The sequence below is a fragment of the Heliangelus exortis genome, chromosome 2 (genome assembly GCF_036169615.1).
Source record: "Heliangelus exortis chromosome 2, bHelExo1.hap1, whole genome shotgun sequence".
NCBI lineage: Eukaryota > Metazoa > Chordata > Aves > Apodiformes > Trochilidae > Heliangelus > Heliangelus exortis.
In genome coordinates this window covers 67,730,032-67,753,501 of record NC_092423.1, presented here as the reverse complement: position 1 = coordinate 67,753,501, position 23,470 = coordinate 67,730,032, and the positions used below count along the sequence as shown (strand labels likewise).

Below are 23,470 nucleotides of genomic sequence, written 5' to 3'. Positions count from 1 at the left end.
TCCCTCCTTTGGGGAGGAATGGACAAGATAGATGCCAGAATTGACCAAACAGAGTATTCCATCCCATATACATCATCCTCAGTATAAATTTGAGGGATCACGAGGGCCAAGCCAGATTTCCTACTTCCAGCTTCCAGCTGCCTGCCCTTCCTGCCTTTCCTGCTTCCCTTCCTTCACCCGGCATCCTGGAAGGATCCCGTCCGTTCGTCTGCCTGTGCTCCTGATCCATGCCAGCCCTTATCTGTGTGTTCCTGCCTCCAGTTCTCGACTGCTGCTGACTCCAGGAGTCCAGCCTGGACCTTCCCAGGGCTGCCCTGCAGCCTCAGTGGTGACGTGAGAGCTATTGGGGGAAAGGGGGGAGGAATGTGGTATCCATTTTCTTGTATATTTGTATATATCTAGTAATTTTTCCTATTTATCATTACTGTTTCATTAAAGTTGTGTAGTTTAGTTTCCAACCCATAAGTCTCTCTCCCTTATTCTCTCTCCTTTCTTATCAGGGAGGAGAGAGAGATTAATAGAGAGCATCTGCCACTCAGTTTAATTGCCGGGCCAGTGTTAAACCGTGACAGATTTATTGGTGCCCAACGTGGGGCCCAAGCTAATTGGCTCAAGTCCAGTTTAAATTCTGACTAATTTGCCTGCATAGTTTGAATTTCAACTCCAGTGGAAGAATGGCTTTGCTGAGCTGGAATCAGACCTTGTTCTTTGGAAATTTCACAGGGTTGGAGATTAAACCAATCATACCGTATCTTTGGTATTTAGGGTATGTGATATCTATTTTTGCAGCTGGAATGAGTGTTACTATGTGGGTTTTCTTTCGTAAGAGCTGCTTAAGAACCATCGTTGCAATATGGTCCTCAATATTGGTACATCATGGTGCATGGTGCAGTAGTGTTTCATACAGAGATAAAAAACTTGGTTGGTAATTACACTCCCAGTTTTAATTTGGGAAATTATACCATTCCATCGTATTTTGGGCTGACTCCACCAGATTTTAGTAACAATAGCATTTCATTTCTCAATCTTCTGGTGGGTGTTGTTAATTTTTCTCATATATTGGTGAGGAGTAACACAAAAACCACAGTAATGAGACTGAGCATGCCTTTTCGGAGGCCGAGAGCTGCTGTTTGGAGAGTGAGAGCTGCTCCTCGTACAGAGAGCACCCCCACTCCTGCCTCCGCAGCCGCTTCTCGCCCCCCCTCAGGCAAGGGCACAACTCAGATAAGGCCGGCCAGCATCGCCAGTGTTTCTGCTACAGCTGCAGCTGCTGCCTCTGCCCCCACAGACACTGCTGCTGCTCAGAAAACGAGCCCTGCTGCTGCTACTGCTGCAGATACCACAGCCTCTCCCCCTCAGCCCACACAGCTACTTGTTGACCCTGTAACTAAGAGAAAAGGGAAACAATGGAAATAAGAAATGAGCCTTAACCCTTCCACGTCTGAACAAGACGACCAGGTGATAGAGGATACTGCCCCTCCTCCTAGAGCAGCTAGAAGAGACTCTAAAGCAGAGTCAGCTGAGGACTCGGACTCAGAATCTGCTCAGTCCTATTCCATGAGAGACTTGCGTACTCTGAGAAAAGACTACAGCCGTGTTTCAGGTGAACCACTTCTCACTTGGTTACTCCGATGCTGGACGGACGGGGCTGCTACCATAACATTAACTCAGAAGGAAGCCAGACAGTTGGGATCCCTGGCCAAAGATGCAGGTATTGATCGGGCATTTGTGGAAAAGGCTGGAACCACCAGCCTATGGAAGCGGCTCTTGGCAGCTGTAAGGGAGAGATATCCCTATAAGGAAGAAATAGACTGCCCACAGGTCAAAGCAGCCAAACTTGAAAAAGCCATCAGGTATCTGGAAGAATTGGCTGTACGAGACGTGCTCTATAATGCTGATGACATTGAAGATCCTTATCACGTACCGTGCCCTAGACCTATGATGCAAAGGTTTGTGCATGCTGCACCACCACCTTTTAACCATACACTATCAGTAATGCTATGGGTTCCTGCAGATGTGGCTGCAACTGTGGGTGATGTGATTAAAACAGTACGAGAGTGTGAAGATGCTGTCACGGCCCCTCGTCGGGCCTGGGTCTCAGCTATAAAGAGACAATCTGAGAAACTGCATTCACCCTTTTTTCCTTAGACAGAAGGAGGACCCCGCATTGCAGCCATTAAGAGGAGACGCCCTCCTATGAGACGGAATCAAGAGAGACAGAATTCAGCAAGAGAAATCCTATGGGCACTCCTGTGTGAGTATGGAGAGGACATGAAAAAGTTTGATCAGAAACCTACTGCTGTCCTAGAGCAAATACATAAGTTGCTGAATAAGACGAAGGCAAAAGGTCCTTCTAAAAAGACGGCTGCTCAAGTCTCCAGTGTGGATTTACCCAATTCAAATATGCTGGTGACTCAAGATCCCTGTACATCAGGTGTGAGTACTGGGGATGCAAACTCCAGTAATGCACATACTGACAATGCTGTATGTGCTCAAGCTTAGAGGTGCCCTGCCTCCAGCCAGGTGGAGGAGAGGGACAACCGAATTTATTGGACTGTGTGGATTTGATGGCCTGGCACATTAGAGCCACAAAAGTATAAGGCCTTGGTGGACACTGGTGCACAGTGCACCCTAATGTCATTGAATCAAAAAGGGACAGACTCCGTCACTATTTCTGGAGTGACAGGGGGATCTAAAAAACTGACTACTGTGAAGGCTGATGTGAGCCTCACTGGAATAAAGTGGCATAAGCACCCGATAGTGACTGGTCCAGATGCTCCGTGCATCCTTGGCATAGACTACCTCAAGGGAGGTGATTTCGAGGACCCGAAAGGGTACCGGTGGTCCTTTGGTACTGCAGCTATTAAGACTGAGAATGGAGAATGGCTGCATGCTTTGTTTGGCCTTTCAGATAAATCCTTTGTAGTGGGGTTGCTGAGAACAATAAACCAGCGGGTGCCGAATGCTATTTCAGTAGTGCATTGAAGACAATATCGTGTCAACAGAGATGCTGTGATCCCCATTCACAAGCTGATCCGGCAACTAGAGAGCCAAGGAGTGATCAGCAGGACTCACTCACCCTTCAACAGTCCTGTATGGCCAGTGCGAAAGCCTAATGGAGAGTGGAGGCTGACAGTGGACTATCGTGCCCTGAATGAGGTTACTCCACCACTAAGTGCTGCTGTGCCGGACATCCTAGAACTTCAGTATGAGCTGGAGTCAAAGGCAGCCAGGTGGTATGCTACTATTGACATTGCTAATGCATTTTTTGCTATTCCTATAGCACCAGAATACAGGGCACAGTTTGCTTTCACCTGGAGAGGTATCCAGTACACTTGGAATCGACTGCCCCAGGGGTGGAAACACAGTCCTACCGTCTGCCATGGACTGATCCATGATACCTTGGAAAAGGGTGGAGCTCCAGAACATCTACAGTACATCGATGACATCATTGTGTGGGGTGACACAGCAAAGGAAGTCTACGAGAAAGGTAAGAAGATAATTGAAATCCTTCTAGAGGCTGGTCTTGCTATCAAAAGGAGCAAGGTCAAGGAACCTGCACAAGAGATACAGTTTCTGGGAGTTAAGTGGCAAGATGGATGTTGCCACATCCCAATGGACGTGATTAACAAAATAACAGCTATGGCCCCACCAACTACCAAAAAAGGAAAATCAGTCCTTCTTAGGAACTGTTGGTTTCTGGAGGATGCATATTCCTTTATATAATCGGATTGTGAAACCTCTCTTCAAGGTTACCCGGAAGAAGAAAGACTTTAAATGGGGGTCAGAACAACAAGCTGCTTTTTAGAGTATTAAACAGGAGATTGTGCAGGCAATGGCCCTTGGACCAATTCGAACAGGGCCAGACATTAAAAATGTTCTTTACACCGGAGATGGAGGTGATGATCCTACACGGAGCCTCTGGCAGAAAGCTCCAGGAGAGACTCGAGGCCGACCTCTAGGATTTTGGGGTCGAAACTACAAAGGCTCCGAAGCCAATTACACAGCCACTGAAAAAGAGATACTGGCCGCATACGAAGGAGTTAGAGCTGCTTCAGAAGTGATTGGTACTGAAGCACAGCTCCTCCTGGTGCCACGATTACCTGTACTGGGTTTTATGTACACAGGTAGAGAATCTTCCCATCATGCTACCGATGCTACCTGGAGTAAATGGATTGCTTTACTCTCACAGAGAGCTAGGATAGGAAGACTTGATCGTCCAGGAATTGTAGAAGCAATAACACATTGGCCAGAAGGCAAACACTTTGGAATGCCACCAGAAAAAGTGGTAAAACAGGCTGAAGAAGCACCACCATATGACCAACTACCAGAGAATGAGAAACAATATGCTCTTTTCACTGATGGATCCTGTCGTCTGGTAGGAGGCCATCGAAGGTGGAAAGCTGCTGTATGGAATCCTACACGACTAGTTGCAAAAACAGATGAAGGAGATGGTGAATCAAGTCAATTTGCAGAGGTCAAAGCCATCCAATTGGCTTTGGACATTGCTGAACAAGAAAAGTGGCCGAAACTTTATCTCTATACTGACTCATGGATGGTAGCAAATGCCTTATGGGGTTGGTTAAAGCAGTGGAAACAAAACAACTGGGAACATAGAGATAAACCTATCTGGGCTGCTGAACTGTGGAAAGACATTGCTGCAAGGTTAGAGAAACCTGATGTAAAAGTGCGTCACGTAGATGCCCACGTACCTTCATATCGAGCTACTGAGGAATATCAAAACGACCAACGAGCAGATGAGGCTGCTCAAGTGTTCCAAATAGATGTGGACTGGGACCATAAAGGTGAACTGTTTTTAGCCAAATGGGCCCACAATGCTTCAGGTCATCAAGGCAGGGATGGAACATATCGATGGGCTCACGACCGAGGGGTGGATTTATCTTTGGACGCTATTGCGCAGGTTATCCACGACTGTGATATATGTGCTGCAATTAAGCAAGCCAAAAGGTTGAAACCTCTGTGGTATGAAGGGAGATGGTCAAAATATAGGTATGGGGAAGCCTGGCAAGTCGATTACATCACACTGCCTCAAACCCGCCAGAGTAAGCGCTATGTGCTTACAATGGCGGAGGCAAGTACAGGATGGCTGGAAACATATCCTGTGCCTCATGCCACAGCCTGGAACACTATTCTGGGCCTAGAGAAACAAGTCTTGTGGAGACATGGTACACCAGAAAGAATTGAGTCAGATAATGGAACTCATTTCAAAAATAGTCTTATAAATAACTGGGCCAAAGAACATGGTATTGAGTGGATATACCATATCTCCTATCATGCACCAGCCTCAGGTAAAATTGAAAGGTACAATGGACTGTTAAAACTACCTTAAAGGCAATGGGTGGTGGAACTTTCAAAAAGTGGGACAAGCATTTGGCAAAAGCTACCTGGTTAGTTAATACCAGGGGTTCCATCAATCGAGCTGGTCCTGCTCAGTCAGATCTTCTACACACAGTAGATGGGGACAAAGTGCCTGTGGTGCATGAAAAGAATCTGCTAGGGAAAATAGTTTGGGTTTATCCTGCCTCGGGCAAAGGCAAACCCATTCGTGGGGTTGCTTTCGCTCAAGGGCCTGGACACACTTAGTGGGTGATGACGAAAGATGGAGAAGTACAATGTGTACCACGAGGGAATCTAACATTAGGTGAGAATTCCTAATTTCTGCTTGTCTAGCTTAATCAGTAATGCATGGACTCTTTGGGAGTCATAAACTTGTATCCCACCTTAACTATTGTTATGTGAATTATTGTATAAACTAACAGTGTTCTATGAGTGTTTTCTAGGATGATTTTGTGATGATGAAATCAGAACTAGATCCATCGGCTGGCACCCAGTAACTTCCTTAAAGTTAACATCTGCAACTTGCAACTTCTGGACCATGGACATGAACTGTGAAAATTGCTCCTTCTTTTCAGAATCTGCTACAATAGATGAGCATCTGCAATCATAGACTGAATTACTTAGTGAATTTTAGCACAGAGAGTAATAATTTGTGTATAGATATGTTTAGGGATAAGAGATCGTAATGATTGGAGCATGATGCAAATGGTATGGAATAAGGGGTGGAATGTCCTGGTTTGGGCCAGGATAAAGGTGATTTTCTGTCTTGTACTTTTGCTTTTAGCTAAGTCTCCTGTAAGTAGTTGCACTCACTGAAATTAACAGCAAGTTTCTCAGACAGTGTCTGCTTCTAGGACTGATAACACTCGATGTTTATAGTTACTGCTAGAGACTGGTGTGCAGAGCCAAGGACACTGCTCAGCTCTGAGGAAAACATAAAGAGGTCCCACCTGCATCCCTCCTTTGGGGAGGAACGGACAAGATAGATGCCAGAATTGACCAAACAGAGTATTCCATCCCATATACGTCATACTCAGTATAAATTTGAGGGATCACGAAGGCCAAGCCAGATTTTGCTTCCAGCTTCCGGCTGCCTGCCCTTCCTGCCTTTCCCGGCATCCTGGAAAGATCCCGTCCATTCGTCTGCCTGTGCTCCTGATCCGTGCCAGCCCTTATCTGTGTGTTCCTGCCTCCAGTTCCCAACTGCTGCCAACTCCAGGAGTCCAGCCTGGACTTTCCCAGGGCTGCCCTGCAGCCTCGGTGGTGACATGAGAGCTATTGGGGGGAAGGGGGGAGGAATGTGGTATCCATTTTCCTGTATATTTGTATATATTTAGTAATTTTTCCTATTTATCATTACTGTTTCATTAAAGTTGTGTAGTTTAGTTTCCAGCCCATAAGTCTCTCTCCTTTATTCTCTCTCCTTTCTTTTCAGGGAGGAGAGAGAGTTTAATAGAGAGCGTCTGTTACTCGGTTTAGTTGCCAGGCCAGTGTTAAACCATGACACACCCTCAAGCCCGTGTTTCTAGCTCCGACTCTCAAATGGTGTTTCATTAGGTATAAGGTGCAAGAATTCTCTGCCTGTAGCTCAGGCACCTGAAATAAGCTGGGACTGAGTGGCGACGAGAGAGGCCACAGCCCTTTTCAAGAAGCGCAGAGCCCCTTTCAGATAATGCTGCCAAACCTGCATGTGCAGGGCAAAAATTTCAGGAACACAGAAGACTGGAGTGAAACTTCATGTTGCTGCCGAAGAATGGCTTTTTCCTGGCCATGACAGCAGTTTGAGTGCTCCTAGGAGTGGGGTATCTTCTTTGGTATAAGTGAGATTATGTTCCATCTTACCAGACACATGCCATACACCTAATTTTGGAAGATTTTGGATCCTCTTCCCAGCATCTCTGCTCATTCCCACAGAGAAATAAACTGAGCTGTAAGTACATGGCAGATGACTGAGGGAGGAGGGACAGGTTAAGATCAACAATGGCAGCAATATATTTGAACTGAGATACACATCTGCACCCACACACACTAGTGCCAAGGAAAATATCTGAAATACATTTCAGTAGGATCTGTAATGGATGGTGCAGGAACTATTGAATTTGACTATAAAATGTTAATCAAATCACTGCTGTAAACTTTTCACTAGGGAGAGTGTCTTTGCCACTCAGCTGACCAAACGAGCAAGGACACCTTTAAGCTAGAACTAGGGGAGATGACAACCCACCTTAAATGAGGAAGCTTTGGAGTGGGCTGATAAAGAGGATGCAGAAACAATGTACCTCGTATTCAATACACCAGAGCTCCAGTGAGTCCACAATATGCAAGTGCTGAGTGGACAACACATCAGGGCAAGCTCTTGCACTTTTCCCAGGCCATCAGCAGGCCTGGGTGCCTGGTGTTGGAGGAGACTCCAACACATGCAGCTTGGGCAATAAAAGTGATGAATTAGAGAGCTGTGCCCTGTTGCGGGACTGTGATCTCTCTGGGATCACAGAGAAATGGTGGGACAGCTCGCACAGCTGGAGTGCTGCAGGCCCTTTAGGGGGGACAGGCTGGAAGGTGAGTTGCCCTTTTGTGAGAGAGCAGCAGAAACACACAGAGCTCTGCCTGGGGTTGGATGATGAGCCAGAGAAAGGGTCAGGATTAGCAAGCAAACAGATGTGCACTCGGTTGTGGTGGGTGTCTGCTAAACATCTGATCAGGAAAAGATGTAGATAAGATCTTCAGACAACTGGAAGAAGTTCTCAGGGAGGACCTCAATCTTCCCAGTGTCCGCTGTAGGGATAACACAGCAGGGTACAAGCAATCCAGGAGTTTTGTAGAGCGCATTAGTGATAACTTCCTGTCACAGATGATCAAGGAGTCTATAAGAGAGGATATTCTGCTGGACTGGATAATACAAGCAAGCAAGAAGTAGTCAGGGTTGTGCAATCTCAGGGCAGCCTTGGCTGCAGTGACCTAGAGATGGTGAACTTCAAGATCCTGATGGAAAGGAACAAGGTAAATTGCAGAGTCACAATTCCCTAGTCTTCAGGAGAGCAGATTTTAGCCTTCCCAGATATCTGTCTGGAAGAATTCTATGGGAGATGATCCTGGACAGAAAAGTCCAGGAGAGAAGAAGAGTCCAGGAGAGCTGGTTGACTTTCAGGGATCACCTCCTTCAGCCTCAAAAATGGTTCATGCCAACAAGCAAGAAATTCAAACAAAGGTGGCAGGACAGCTGTGTAAATGAACAAGGAGCTCCTGAGTAAACACAAACATTAAAAGGAAGCTTTCAGGATCTGGAAGTAGACTCAGGTGTATCCTGGAGCAACACAGAGTCACTGTCCTAATGTACAAGGTTATGAAAGTAAAAGCAAAGGACATGAAGGACAGTGAGGAGAACATCTGTATGTGTGTCTTCAGCAAAAGAAAGTATACACCCACTACTGAATATGGAAGAGGACATAGTGACAGAAGAACATGGAAAAAACTGAGGTAACTCAGTGTCATCTTCACCTTGTTTTGCACTACTAAGATATCCCCTTACAAATCAAAATCTTTTGAGACCTGCTGGGAAGTCTGGGGTGATGAAGACTTATTCTTGGTAGAAAAAGATCATCTGGGGGAACATCTAAATAAATTGAACATACAAAGGGCCATGGGTCTTGATGAAATGCAACTCTGAGTGACAAATGAGCTGACAGATACCATTGTGGAGACATTCTTGATAATCTTTGAAAGATCAAGCCAATCTGTGAGGTTTTCAGGGACTTGGAAAACAAAAAAGCATTACTTTAACTTCAAACTTGCCTTCAAAGGCAAGAAGGGGGAACTCTGGGCTAGCAAGCTTCACCTCAGTTCCTAGAAAGATGATGGAATGAGTTCTTCCAAAACCTAATTCTGAACATATTAAGGTTAAGAAGATGACTGGGACTAGTTATTATGGATTTATGAAGGGGCAGTCATGCCTCACCAAGTCAATGGCCTCCTACAACAAAGTGACTGCCTTGGTAGATGAACAAAGAGTAGTTAACATTGTTTATTTTGTAGAGGCTTTTGAAATGGCCTCCTATAACATCCCTGTAAGCAAAATGATGAGGTATATCCAAGAAAAATGGACAGCAAGAGGGAGTGAAAACTGGATGAACTGCTAGGCTGAGAGCTTGAGATCAGCAGCATGAAGTTCAGAAGCTAGCCACTGGTGGTTTTCTTCATTTAGCCTGTATCTGGGCCTAAACTGAAGCAGTTTACTCTCTCACCCCATGACCCCTTCCCAGCTGAGACAGGGAATCAGAATCATAAAACCATAGAATTTTCATGGTTGGAAGAAACCTTTAAGATCATCTAGCTTCAACCCTGCTGTCATGGGCAGGGACATCTCCCACTGGGTCAGCTTGCTCAGAGCCCTGTCCAGCCTGGCCTTAAAAACTTCCAGGGATGGGGCTTCCACCACCTCTCTGGGCAACCTGTTCCAGTGTCTTACCACCCCCATGGTGAAGAACTTCTTCTTAACATTTAAGCTAAAACTACCCTCCTCTAGTTTGAATCCATTCCCCATACTTCTATCACTACTTGAAATCCTAAAAGATTTCTCACCAGCTTTCCTGTAGGACCCCTTCAGATACTGGAAGGCTACAACAAAGTCTCCACAGGGCTTTCTCATCTTCAGACTGAACAACCCCAACTCTCTCATTCTGTTTCACAGGACAGGTGCTCCAGCCCTCTGATCATCCTCATGGCCCTTCTCTGGACATGCTCCATCCCTTCCATGGCCCTCCTGTAACAGGGGCTCCAAAACTGGACACAGTGCTCCTGCTGGGGTCTCACGAGAGCAGAGTAGAGGGGGAGAATCACCTCCCTCAACCAGCTGGCCACGCTTCTCTTGATGCAGCCAAGGATCCAGGTGGTTTCTGGGCTGCAAGTGTACACTGAGTGCTTGTGTTGAGCTTCTCATCCATCATCACCCCCAGGTCTTTCTCCTCAGGGCTGCTCTCCATCCAGTCACTGCCCAGCCCATATAAGTGCTTCAGATTTCCTCAACCCAGATGCAGGACCTTGCACTTCGTCTTGTTGAACTCCATGATGTTGGCATAGCACCACCTCTCCAGCCTGTCAAGGTCCCTCTGGATGGCATCCCTTCCCTCCAGCATGTCAGCCACACCACACATCTTGGGGTCATCAGTGAGGGTGCACTCAATGCCACCATCCGTGTCACCAACAAAGATGTTAAACAGGAACTATCCCTGTACTGACCCTTGAGGGACTCCACTTGTCACTGGCCTCCACTTGGACATGGACCCATTGACAGCCACCCTTTGGGTGCAGCCATCAAGCCAGTTCTTTATCCACCAAGTGGTCCATCCATCAAACCCATATTTTACCAGATGGGACACCAGGATGTCAAAGGCTTTGCTTAGGTCCAGGTAAAATGATGTTGGTTGCTCTTTCCTTGTCTATTGATGTTGTGACGTTTTCATAGAAGGCCATAAGGTTTGTCAGGCACAGTTTGCCCTTGGTGAAGCCATCTTGATTATACCCAAACACTTCTTCACTAATCTTCTGCTCCAGAAGTGCCGCTAGGAGGATCTGCTCCATGATCTTACCAGACACAGAGTTGAGATCAGCAGTCAGGAAGAGAAGTCTCATGGACTGAAACAGAAACAGATTTAATGAAATAACAAAACTAAGACACACATTAAGTATATAAAGCTTACACTCAGCCTGGCCCTCAGGAGCAGCAGAAGGAACAGGAGACCAAGAGAGAGAACCCCCAGAAAATAGAAACCTCTGCTCTCAGCACACTTCCCCCTTTTGTAATGAGCATGAGGTAAGCCATGAGATACACCTGTTAGTCAGCTGGTGTCAGCTGCCCTGACTTAAGCTCCCAGCTGACTCAGAGCTACTGATGGCCTTCCCTCCATGGCTGGCCAGCAATTCTACTCCAGTGAAACAAGGACAGTGGTGTTCCCCAGTGACTGATCCCAACACTGTTAATATGTTCAGTAATGACATATGGTAACAAAGTGCACCCTCAGCAAGTCTGATGATGACACAAAAGTATGAAGAGAAGCCAATAGGCCAGAGCATCCTGCTGCCATCCAGAGGGATCCTGTCAGACTAGAGAAACTGGCTGAGAGAAACCCATACAGTTCAACAAGTGGAGCAACAAAGTCCTGCACCTGGGGAGGAACAACTCCAGGCTCCAGTACAGCCTGGGTGCCACCCAGGTGGAAAACAGATTGGCAAAAAAAGAACTTGGGGTCCTGATGGGCACCAAATTGGGTGTCCAACAGTAACCTAGGCTGTATTAGGAAGAGAGTTATCAGCAGGTTGTGAAAGAGGATCTGTTGTGGTGAGACAGACGTGGAGTTTTGCACGTGATTCTGGGCTCCCCAGTACAAGAAGGAGGTGGACATACTAGAGGGGCTCAAATGAATAGCCACAAAGGTGGCTAAGGAACCCAAGCATCTGTCATGTGAGGACAGGCTGAGAGGTAGGACTGATTGTCCTGAACAAGAGCCAGGGAAATGACATATTGCTGTAATTCTTAATCACTGGCAGTCGTTGTTATTGCTCAAGCAACTCATGCCTATGCACTTCTAGATGCATCCTTTTGGGTTTGGCTATGTCTTCTCAATACTGGTAGAATGGCCACAGAACTTTATCTCTGTGGGAACCACACAGCCTTTGAAGACCTTTTCAGGTGTGAAAGTATTCTTGACAATCTACAAAGAACTATCTTGAAGGATCCTGATTCCCCTCCTGAAGGCAACTGGACACTCCCTGAACTGTCTTATTCCCACATGGACATAGTGTACCTTCTATAATTTTATCATCATTCCACTGGGGATTTGGAGCTTTTATTAAGAAACTAATTCCTAGCTGCTATAGCATTAATTTCTTTGTAGATCCTCATTGTTTTGGGGGGGATGTAGCTCCAGGTTTTAAAACTGAGTAGCCTTAGGGAGGTACATGTATATATGTGTAAATTCATCTACAGCAAAGCTGAATCCATGAACACATAGTGAAGCAAATCAAACATTGATTGCTTCAGTGTCAGTTTGGAGCCCTCCTTTTTGGCAAGGACTTCAGCAAGTCCTAGCTACCAATACTATTTTAACTGATACGGGAATTCCCTATTTGTATTTTTTTAACTTCATAAATTCTAAGAGTCCAAATTGTAAATGAAAGTCAAAGCTCTCCCACTCATACAAAGGGTAGTGCACGTACCCAGGAGTGACCCTGTGCTCCTCAGCAGCCAAAACTGAGCAGCCCTACAGCCTGCTCCCTGCCTGCATCAACCCTGCCTTGCCTGTTGTCAAGGCAACAGCAGAGCTAAGGCGATGGATGCAGGAGGGAGGCAACAGGGATCCCACATTTTCATGTCAGTCAGTAATATCCTATTGTTCACAAAAGAATCACAAATGTACAAATGTGAAAGCCACTTGGGCATACGAAATGTCTGCCTATGGCTTTATTCTCACATACTTGTGATGGGTGATATCATGTGTTCCTCAGGCATGTGTTCCAGAGGCTACATGACTTTTTGAGTCTTTGTTGGTGCTCAAATGAGCAGGCTCTGCTTATTAGCTTATTGTTTGCCTTCTACTTGGTGACTACAGTATTCCCACCTGATGAGGACTGTCTGATTTCACCAAGACAGAAGAATATTTCTGCCAGCAAGAAGGTGGAATAATCGTGATCATATTTTTAATTCTAGTCATAAAATACCACAAAAGGAAAATCTATTTTTGTTTCAAAATTACAACCCACTACAGACACTAGAAGCAATTAAGTACTACAATTCTGAGCATGTATTCATGAATGAGCAAAAGCATTTTCATTGTTGATTTCTCTGTGCTTGTGTTTATTGTACCTGGGGAATTGTGTTTGGCCAAGAACAAAAGAGGGGAGAGGATGATCATTGAGAGAACCTCTCATTACAGAGCAGCTTATGGCACTCTCAGTTCTAAAATGACCCATGCTCCTTTTGAAGGAATTTTCCTCATGAACCCAGTGTTTCTTCCATACCCTATAGCTTCTTGAGTGAACTTAAATGATAACTTCTGAGAGCCCAGGATTTCTGTGAACATGGTTGTGTAGGACACAGCAGACAGAACCCCACTCATTCGTCTTCCAAAGCTACCATAATAAACATGATCACATGTCACAAAATGACTCCAGAACAGGAAAAAAATGTGTTGATCATCATCAGGCAGCAATTTACTGAGAAGAAAGGCAAAACAATGCAGCCTCTCATTATTTCCACTTGGCACACCAGACGTGATGGGTAGCAGCCAGATGGCTCCTGCCCCCATCCAGGCTGCATCTACCTTTTAAGATGGCTCAGTAGATGAAATACATCTGCTATCTCTACAAACTGGGTCCTCCAGTCACGAGATGACTAAGATTCCAGCATCAATATAAATGAAATGTCAATATCATGTTTTCCAGGGTAGCTTATTTCCGGCATGTCATCAAGAAAGGAGGCACAGATAGTGACTTTGATCTGCTAGTCACTGTTTCTTTTGTTCCTTAGCCTCCTTACTTTAACTTGCAATCTGATAGTTACTTGTAACTCAAGCTGACACCAAGCAAACTCTAAATTGCATCTTGTGATGTTTGCTACGAGATGCAGTAGTTTGCGGTGGCATTCAGCATACCCTGTTTAAAATAACCTGGGTTCCTTAAGGGAGAGTTCAGGATGTTGTCACACTACATGGCTGAACTGACCAAAACAGTCAGAGCTCTGCTCTCTCCTGCTTCCAGCTGCCTGTCCTTTCCTTCTCCTTTGCACCAGTTCTCTCTCTGGCACACTCCCTAATCCAAGAAAAAGCTTTTTTTCCCAGCCCCAGTTTACTGTTCCTGACAGCAGAGTTTAGGGAGCAGAACTGACTGGTAGAGGGGTCAGACATGCCCTGCAACTGCCTAAAGGAAATAATAAAGGTAACATCTGAGGCAGGGTGAGAGAAATCCTTGTTAACAGCTGGAGGATATTGAATCAGCCCAGCCCATAGAGCTACCCACTTCTGGTGGGGGCAGTATTCTCAGGGCCCTAGAAATCTCTAATCCACAGTCATTGTTTCTTCCTGCCTGCTAGGATGGAGCTGTATTTGCAGCAGAAATTGCCAAAAACCAGCCATACAATTAATTTAGTAATTATAAAACCCAGAATTATGCTAGATGCAGAGAAGCAGACTGCAAGAAGGCAATGCTTGAATTTAATCTGGTGCTTGTAAAGGTTGTTGTGAGACCGTTTGAATTCTGCTTGAAAACCCTGCTTAATAATTACTACTATGAAGGCAGGTATTATCTTTCTATTACATTCATAGAAAATGTGGAAACATTATTCAGTGCAAAACAGAGAACTGTTTACTGAACAAGCTTCACAACCTTTGCCAGGGTAGCCATTTCATCCTCTGTAGCAAATGTTTTCACATTCTGCTAAATCTGGGTTACTACTAACATTTCTATTTACCAAAAAGAAAATATGCCTTAAAATTATCAAGTAGGCAAAATCAGAAAATTAATCTGATTATAGAAGATGACACATGGATAAATTGAGACCAGTTGGAAAATCTCTACCGTACAAGAATCAAACATTCATAAACAAGAATTTAACAAAGCTGATTTGATTTCCTCCTCCCTTACGAGTGGAATTCTGCCCGTAAGGGAAAAATGACTTTGAAAGGAAAGGAAGGAATGACCTACTCTTAAATTATTTCTTTTTTGCTTAGATACTGTAAGTAAATAGCCTTCTCATACACACATACACTTCAAAAAGACAGTTTTTCTTTCTGGCAGGGTCACAAATAAAATACTTGAAATAGGACTGAAGCTAGAAGCAAGGAAACAGTTCACTTCTTGTTAAACTGTTGAGGGAAAGGAAAAAGAGTTCTCACCTGCACTGTGTCCTTTCCTGACAGAACGGGTGCAGGGGTAGCTTTCACATCTTCACCATCCCCACCCCCCTATACCCTTCCTGTGCCTAAGATCCTAATGCTCAGAAGGCTCCAAATGGATAAGTGTGCAGTAGAGTCAGGGCCAAGAAATGTCTTTTTCCAAAAGGCACCATGGCCTCAGGCACTTTTCCTGTGACCAGCTGCTTCCATTTTGAATTTCCATGTAGGCAAGCTAAAGATAACAACCACCCAAGATGGAAGTATTGGAGATGCCATATTCTGCTCTTTCCCTTCTTAATAAAAAAACCCAGCAATCAGCCCAGGACAGGTGATTGCTGGAGTATCTAAAGGCAGGTGCTCAACATGGATGACTTTAGATCAGAAAGGGGAAAATTCTCAAAGAAAAAAAAATATAGTCACATACAAGATTAGCTCCTTTACAAAGGTTTGTTTTGAATGGAAGAAAGGGATGGGGGGGAATAACCTTACTTGGATTATCTCAGGCACACATAACACAACAAGGGACTCGTGAGCTTTGTTCTGTGGAATTGCAGAAGCAACTGAAAAATACACAGGAAAACTGAGAAAGGGATTATTTCTCATTGAGAACACAGTGCCTCCCTGCTACAGAGAGCAAATTCAGGGGAAAACATTACCCATAGCTCCTAGGCACCACAGCTGAATGATCTCCAAGTATATGTTCATTGTGCTTTAACTTGGAAAGGAAAAGTCCCTTCCAACTCAGCATATTCCATGATTCTATGATCCTTCAGGATAAAGCATGTGTACCAAACAAGGGGTAGTCATAGTATTTCTCCAGAAAGGATTTTGCTTCCTCTTAGCTTTAGCAAACAAAAATATTAGGCCTCATTAAACAGAAAGCAATAATTGAGGTACCTCCCACTGAGAAGCAGATTTTAACATACTATAATAGAGTTTCTTTAAAAATATAATAAGACAAGGAGGCATGTTTTTCTAGGGGCTTTCTTTTGAAAAATATTTTCAGTAGAACAACCAACCATGAAGCTTGCCCTCTTCCAGGGTTCATCCTGATTTTACACATAACTTTGTCATGGACCTTAGAGGAAAAGGGCAAAAGATAAAGAAAGTAAGGGGAGAACTACCCCTACTGCCAAAAGTATTGCTAGATGCCCCAGCTGTTTCTGGTGAGATAGGAAAACTTGTCCCTCTTGTACCACAGTCCCTCTGGGCATCAGAGCTGTGTTTTGCAGTATCCCATAAGGACTGTGTCAGGCCATTGCAGTTTCTTTAAGCACATAGTGTTTGCACAGATACCTAGAAGGACTTACTAGTGCTATACCTTTCTGAAGTATGCAGCATGTGATATCATCACCCATGAGAAGATTTCTCTGCACATAAGATTAGGGTTTTGCCTGCTTTTGAAGAGAATTCTGGAAGTCCCTTCTTTCTTCAGGTTATAAATCCTACTGCTAACTTTGATTTACTGTGTTCTTCACCTCCTACCTTCTGGAAAGATACATCTGTCAAAAGGATGGGCCTCAGGTTTTGTTTTTAGAGTATTACATCACCAGGACTATCAAATATTTAATGCAACCAAATTTGATATATACGGGCACCTGACATATGTTGGAAAGAAGAGAATTGTTACTGCTCCCACTTGGCAGATTAGAAAACATCTGTTGGAAAAAATATGTAGGTCTATGTTCAACAGATGGTAAAGTCTTTTGAAGAACCAGACCACATACTGGATTATACTTATACCACACTGTTGGTGCAATGGCTTGGATCGAGGTCCTAGAACTAAACAGGGAAGGGAAATAGAGAGATGGTATCTCAGTGCTACTGCAGCTCACTTCAATTCTATTTAAGCTAAACATAGTACCTAGCTGATTTTACAGCCTTATTTAGCTTTACCATCTTGCATCTACCAGTGCACAAACATTGTTGGAGTTGTTTGCCTTGGCCAAGACATTCTGCTAATGTGCTTAAAAATGCCACACACTAAAGAAAAGGAACTAAAAAAGTGGTCACTCCCTTTCCCAATGCCATCAGCTTTAATTGGCAACAATGGAGAATGCTTCCCTGCAGGACACTATTGATATATTGAAACAAAAATATATTGCTTGATATTAATATCTTCTATCAGAACTATCTATCAATAATTTTAAGTGGTTTAAACTGCACGTCACTAAGGTTGTGGATTATCTACCCTCATTTCTTCCAGATAGAATGCCTCATACAGGACATATAGTCTTACACATGTTGTTCATCACATGGAAAAACACCAATCAACACCCAATAGAGGCTAAGGCAATCAAATTACCAAATCTGAAATAATTCCTGTGGTTCTGCTTTCTCTGTGAAACAGAAACAATACAACCATGAGCACTTGAAGACTTTTTTTTTTTCCACTTGGCATACAGCAGTCAGTATCCAGTTTTTATAGTGTATGGCTCCCTGGGTGATAGATACAGCCATAATTGAGAGATCCAATGGAAACAAAACTGATACTGCAGCCCCCAGGCCCAGTACAGGACTCATCCTTCTTTGTAATTTACTCACTGTTCCTAAAAAGAAGTTTTAAACGTCCCCTCTGTATCTTCTAGTGTCACCATTCAGTGGATTTCCCTGACCTCCTACTGAAATAATGGTTTGAATATTTTTTTTCTAGAGATTATGTCTGGCAAATTAGCTGCGTAGGATTTATGAAAGGACATGTTTCTCTATCTAGAGTATCTCTGCTTATAGTTTCTTTCCCTCTTGAGAAACACAGAATACAAACAAGGGCAAGCAATGTAGGAGGGTATCCTACTTTCTAGTAAGGGAGTTGCACTGAAATGTGTCACTTGGATGGCTATATTTAAGGGTTAGACAAGGGTAATTACACCAAGAATTAGAATATAGACACGCTGAACACTAGTGAAACCTGCTACTGTCCCATGGCAGAAAAGAAGAGCTTTACTATCAAAGACTGGATTCTCATCTTTGGGGTAAAACTTTGTTGAAATCTGTTTGCTGGCTGTCCTTCTCAGGTGCTATATGTTAAACAGTTTCAAGTGCAATGCAGCCAGGTAGTCTCAAGGGAAGGTTACTTTGACAACCAGATAAGCTGTTATTTCTCCAGAGGGCCTGGGGCTGCACATAGTAACTCAGTTACCAAAACAACCTTGATCTGTTTAATACTTAATCCTAGAACTGCTCAAGTGTTAAGAAATTCAGGTACTAATGTGGGTATATACAGTTGTATTTGTTTACTGACAGCACAGGCTTCTCACTTGTCTTTACAAGGGTGTGCACCAAAAATGAAGCATACAGATGGAAGACAAGCTCTAGCAAGTGTCCATTTTCCTACACACCATAGTAGAGCTCCAGGTAGGATAACAAGCCCATCAGCAAAGGAACAGGGTAGACACAGAGCAGTGTCTGCGGGCAGTGGTCAATTAACAGAGCAAAAACAGGGCAAGATTAGTCACGCACAGTAGCTCCCTTTTAAGTCTTTATTCCAGTAATGCCTTGCAAGCATTTCACTAAAGAATCACAAAAGAGATTGCACACATGTGGATAGCAGCTCTTTCAGAGCAGCAAGGGCCACAGTAATTGTAGCATTGGTAGCAGTTCTCAAGCAGCACTTTTATTTTAGTACAGGAGCACTCCCTTAAGTGTTGTTTGGATGAACTAAGGAGCAATATTACACATGGCATAGTTACTATACTCTGGCAGGGATTTTACTCTTTTTGTAGGAGTAAGAAAAGTCCTATAGATCTCATAACTACAACTGCCTTGTAAAATCATTCAGGATTATTGCATCCTTTAAACACAGCAACACAAATCCCCCCGCCCTCACCAGAAGAAACCCACACTTACCTTCACAAAGATGCATGACAGGGTGCTGCTGCACTGCTCTCACCTGCCCGGACAGAGATGCATTTCCTTCTGCAGGGACCAAGAGCATCAAACAACAGCCCTGTAAATGCATGACTTTAATGTAGGAGACAGCTGCTTAGTCAGAGTACCTACCTAACTACTCCATGACTGGATGCATGTTCTGGACAGAGCATTTATCTAGAAATCTGCTATCACCTCTTTAAGCCTAAAGGTAATTTTTTTGCCCTGAAGAGTCAATCCCTTCACAGTTAAGGGCAGCTTAATAACTATTTTGGAGGAAAACTCAGGAATCTGAATCCCGAAGAAAAAGTTCAGTCTCAAGTTCAAGTTGTCTGTTAGTAAAGACCCATGTTCCTTTGCACAGACTTTTCATATTTTGAGAGGATGATTGGTGGACAGAGGAGATCTCATGACCAAGTCAAATCACAGGCAGCCACCCATATGCATGTACTCCATATCCTAGAAAACAGTTAAATAAGGACTGCTGAATGGCAGCGGCAAAGCCTGCAGCTTTCCTGTCAAATCAGTTTTGACAGTTTGTAATGTGGAATTCAATACCTTCTCAGACCTCACTACCATGTATGTCCACAATCAGGAGTTGCAGGGTTCCCAAATGCAGGGTCTTGCTGCTATCAGTTAAGGCAGCTTTCCCACCCCCAGCAACAGATGAGCTGTTAAACACAGGAGTGTCTAACAGTGAACCCTCAGTTTCCATAAATTAACAACCATTTAAAGTTGAGCAACTGCAGGTTACTCATGCTGCCAAATTCATGGCCTGAGAAAACTTGTTTTATTGAGTTTAACCTCTCCCTGACATTAAGGATTAAACTGAGAAGTGAAGCTACAGAAACTAGAAGAATACTAGAGAGAAAACTTTATCTAGAGAGAAATGAGGCAGAGGAGACAGTTTAGGACACAAAAAGCCTTTATGTTTGAGAAGTTAACCATTTCAACAGAAGACTCTGAAGTATTTTTGCAACTACTGTTACATTGGACAGTCAAGGATACAAAACTGCTGACAGAAGCAACAGTGGAGAGCACCAAATGAAAAAATGCATGCTTCAGCACAACTGCACAGATTCCTCCTCTCAATGAACACTTGCCTGCTCAGACTATACTTAACTCCTACTCTTTTCAACTTTACGCCTCATCCTCCTCTCCTTCTTCTTCAAATTCCCCCTGCTCATCAGCAGTGGCATCCTGGTACTGCTGGTATTCAGAGACCAGGTCATTCATGTTGCTCTCGGCCTCCGTGAACTCCATTTCATCCATGCCCTCGCCGGTGTACCAGTGCAAGAAAGCCTTGCGCCGGAACATGGCCGTGAACTGCTCCGAGATCCTCTTGAAGAGCTCCTGGATGGCCGTGCTGTTGCCAATGAAGGTGGCGGACATCTTGAGGCCCCGCGGGGGGATGTCGCAGACGGCCGTCTTCACGTTGTTGGGGATCCACTCCACGAAGTAGCTGCTGTTCTTGTTCTGCACGTTGAGCATCTGCTCGTCCACCTCCTTCATGGACATGCGGCCCCGGAAGATAGCAGCCACCGTCAGGTAGCGACCGTGGCGGGGGTCGCAGGCGGCCATCATGTTCTTGGAGTCGAACATCTGCTGCGTCAGCTCGGGCACGGTCAGGGCTCGGTACTGCTGGCTGCCGCGGCTGGTGAGGGGGGCGAAGCCCGGCATGAAGAAGTGCAGCCGGGGGAAAGGCACCATGTTGACCGCCAGCTTGCGCAGGTCGGCGTTCAGCTGGCCGGGGAAGCGAAGGCAGGTGGTGACGCCGCTCATGGTGGCCGACACCAGGTGGTTGAGGTCTCCGTACGTGGGAGTGGTCAGCTTCAGGGTGCGGAAGCAAATGTCGTACAGGGCCTCGTTGTCGATGCAGTAGGTCTCGTCCGTGTTCTCCACCAGCTGGTGCACAGAGAGGGTGGCGTTGTAGGGCTCCACCACCGTGTCCGACACCTTGGGGGAGGGCATGACGCTGAAGGTGTTCATGATGCGGTCGGGGTACTCCTCGCGGATCTTGCTGATGAGGAGGGTGCCCATCCCGGAGCCCGTGCCGCCGCCCAACGAGTGGGTCAGCTGGAAGCCCTGCAGGCAGTCGCAGCTCTCAGACTCCTTCCTCACCACATCCAGGACAGAGTCCACCAGCTCGGCACCTTCTGTGTAGTGCCCCTTGGCCCAGTTGTTGCCAGCTCCGCTCTGACCTAGAGGGCAGACCAGAAGCGAGGGACCACGTTAGCACCACGGGGAAGAAGGAACACAGCTGATCCAGCTGATCCCGCTCCTCCCGCCCCATGGCTTCACCCCTCACTTCCATCCCCACTGAGCTGCTGGGATTCAGGTCCCACAGGTCCCTGGCACGCTTGCTTGCCAACCTTTCCTTTACCAACCTTTGCCACCCCTCGCTCACTCACCAAAGACAAAGTTGTCAGGACGGAAGATCTGTCCAAAGGGGCCGGAGCGAACAGAGTCCATTGTGCCAGGCTCCAGGTCCACCAGGATGGCCCGGGGGACATACTTGTTACCTGCAGGAGGAACCAGCACCAGAGTTACAGCCCTGCAGGGCCAGTGCCACAGGAGCACAGCACGGCTCCTGTCCACTTCCCCGCGATTTGCTGCCTGGGATGCAGGGAGCGAGGGAATTCGGAGAGAGGTGGTTGGGATGGGGATGCAAGGGGATGCAAAGCAGCTGTTAAACCTGTGCCACGATGTTACCGCTGCGGGGGGGAGGGAGCTGGGACACACCCACCAGGGCAGGATGCTCTGGGGACATGCTGCCTGTCCCCCGGGCGGCACCGGGGCACGGAGCTCGTTACAGAGAGGCGTTACCGGTGGCTTCATTGTAGTAGACATTGATCCTCTCCAGCTGCAGATCGCTGTCCCCATGGTAGCTGCCCGTGGGGTCGATGCCGTGCTCATCGCTGATCACCTCCCAGAACTGCGGGGACGAGAGGAGAGGGTCAGCGCCGCCACGCCCCGCCCGCCCCCCTTGGCTAAAGCCCCGCGACGTGGCGAGCGAGGATTCGCCGCGCGTGGGGGCGGCCCCCACCAGACGCGACGGCCACCGCGCCCCTCACCCCTCCCTTGGCCACGAGGGGTGTGGCACTGGCCAAAGCTCCTTTCCTCTAAATGCCCGGGACCCCCACAGCCTACGTGAGCGGATAGACGGCATGGTTGGATCCCTTCCTCCCACCACCCCCCCCCACGGCGCACCACATTCACGCCGCGGACACCCCCCGCTTTCCCCTGCAAGGCGACAGCCCGGAGCCGCCCCGCACGGACCCTTCGGCGGCAGCAGCGCTCCCCGACGGGAAGACAGGTTCTCCCGGGAAGCATGAAGCCCGGCTGAGCGGGCACCGACCCGAACTCTGACCCGGTACACCGAGCAGGGCACCGGCCCGTACCTTGGCACCGATCTGGTTGCCGCACTGCCCGGCTTGGATGTGCACGATCTCACGCATGGTGCCGGTGTCCGAGGCTGCCGCTCTGATGCTGTCGTCGCTGCTGGTACCGGTGCTGCTGCTACCACGGCCGCCGCCTTCTCCACCCGCAGCGGCCGCGCCCCGGCTCCGCGCCTTAAATCGGGCGCCGCTCCCCTCCCCGCCGGTGACATCATGCGGGAGCGGCGCGCGGCCAATGGGGGCGCGGGGGCGGTGCGTGGCTGCGGCATTGTCTCCCGCCGCGGGTGGGCGGGGCGCGGGTCACGGGGCGTGGCAGGAGGGGGAGGGGCGGGGCTTATCCGGGATCGGCCGCCGGGTACCGGTACCGCCACCGCCCCGGTTCGCCGCTGACAAGGGGGACAAAGGCTCGCAGTGGGGCGGTGCGGCGGCCGCCCAAGACCCGGGGATAGACTCCGGAGACCCTTTCCACTCCACGGGACCCGCCCATCCCTCGCCTTTGTTGGCCGCCCGTGTGTGAACCGGCCCCGCCGCCGCGCCGCTGGCTGCCGCCGTCCCTCCGCCCTCCCGCCGCAGCCTTTTGTTCGCCGAGGCGAGCAGCTTTCCCTGCCGCAGCAGCGGGCGTTGCCGTGGGGAGGGGGGGAGCCCGCCGGCTTCCCCCGCCCCTCACCCGTGCCTCCGTTCTCACGGCGTCGGCGGGACACTTCCCTTCCCTCCTCGCCGGGGCACAACAAAACACCGGTGTCTGCCGCCCCCCCTGCCCGCACATGCCCGAGCCGGCGATCGGGATCCCCGCGCCCTCAGCCCCCGTTCATTCACCCTCGCACGGGCTGCGTGGTGTCACCTCTCTCCCGCCCACCCTGCCCCGTGCCCAGCCGTTCCCGGAGCGACCCCTGCCCGCCGCTCCAGCAGTGCCGAGCTCAGGTTTTCTTTCTCCGCCTAAAAAGGTCGGATTTAGCTCCCGTA

General features: G+C 47.1%; 1 protein-coding gene across 1 annotated transcript; it reads right to left on the bottom strand.

Moving 5' to 3' along the window:
* Window positions 1–20,016: 20,016 nt before the first annotated feature.
* LOC139792757 (tubulin beta-2 chain) lies at window positions 20,017–22,695 on the bottom strand. Its single transcript, XM_071736533.1, has 4 exons — window positions 22,511–22,695; window positions 21,936–22,044; window positions 21,521–21,631; window positions 20,017–21,310 (listed from the first exon to the last, which is right to left on the bottom strand). Exons 1-4 carry the CDS (start codon window positions 22,565–22,567, stop codon window positions 20,250–20,252), a joined length of 1,338 nt encoding a protein of 445 aa, XP_071592634.1. The 5' UTR covers window positions 22,568–22,695; the 3' UTR covers window positions 20,017–20,249.
* Window positions 22,696–23,470: the final 775 nt, after the last annotated feature.

What these genes read in the sequence shown, in the direction of transcription:
- LOC139792757 (XM_071736533.1), bottom strand. Translation starts at nt 22,567, where the DNA reads ATGCGTGAGATCGTGCACATCCAAGCCGGGCAGTGCGGCAACCAGATC. An exon ending in GCAACCAGATCGGTGCCAAG is followed by an intron (nt 22,045 to 22,510) that starts GTACGGGCCGGT and finishes TCGTCCCCGCAG; the next exon opens with TTCTGGGAGGTGATCAGCGA. An exon ending in CTACTACAATGAAGCCACCG is followed by an intron (nt 21,632 to 21,935) that starts GTAACGCCTCTC and finishes TTCCTCCTGCAG; the next exon opens with GTAACAAGTATGTCCCCCGG.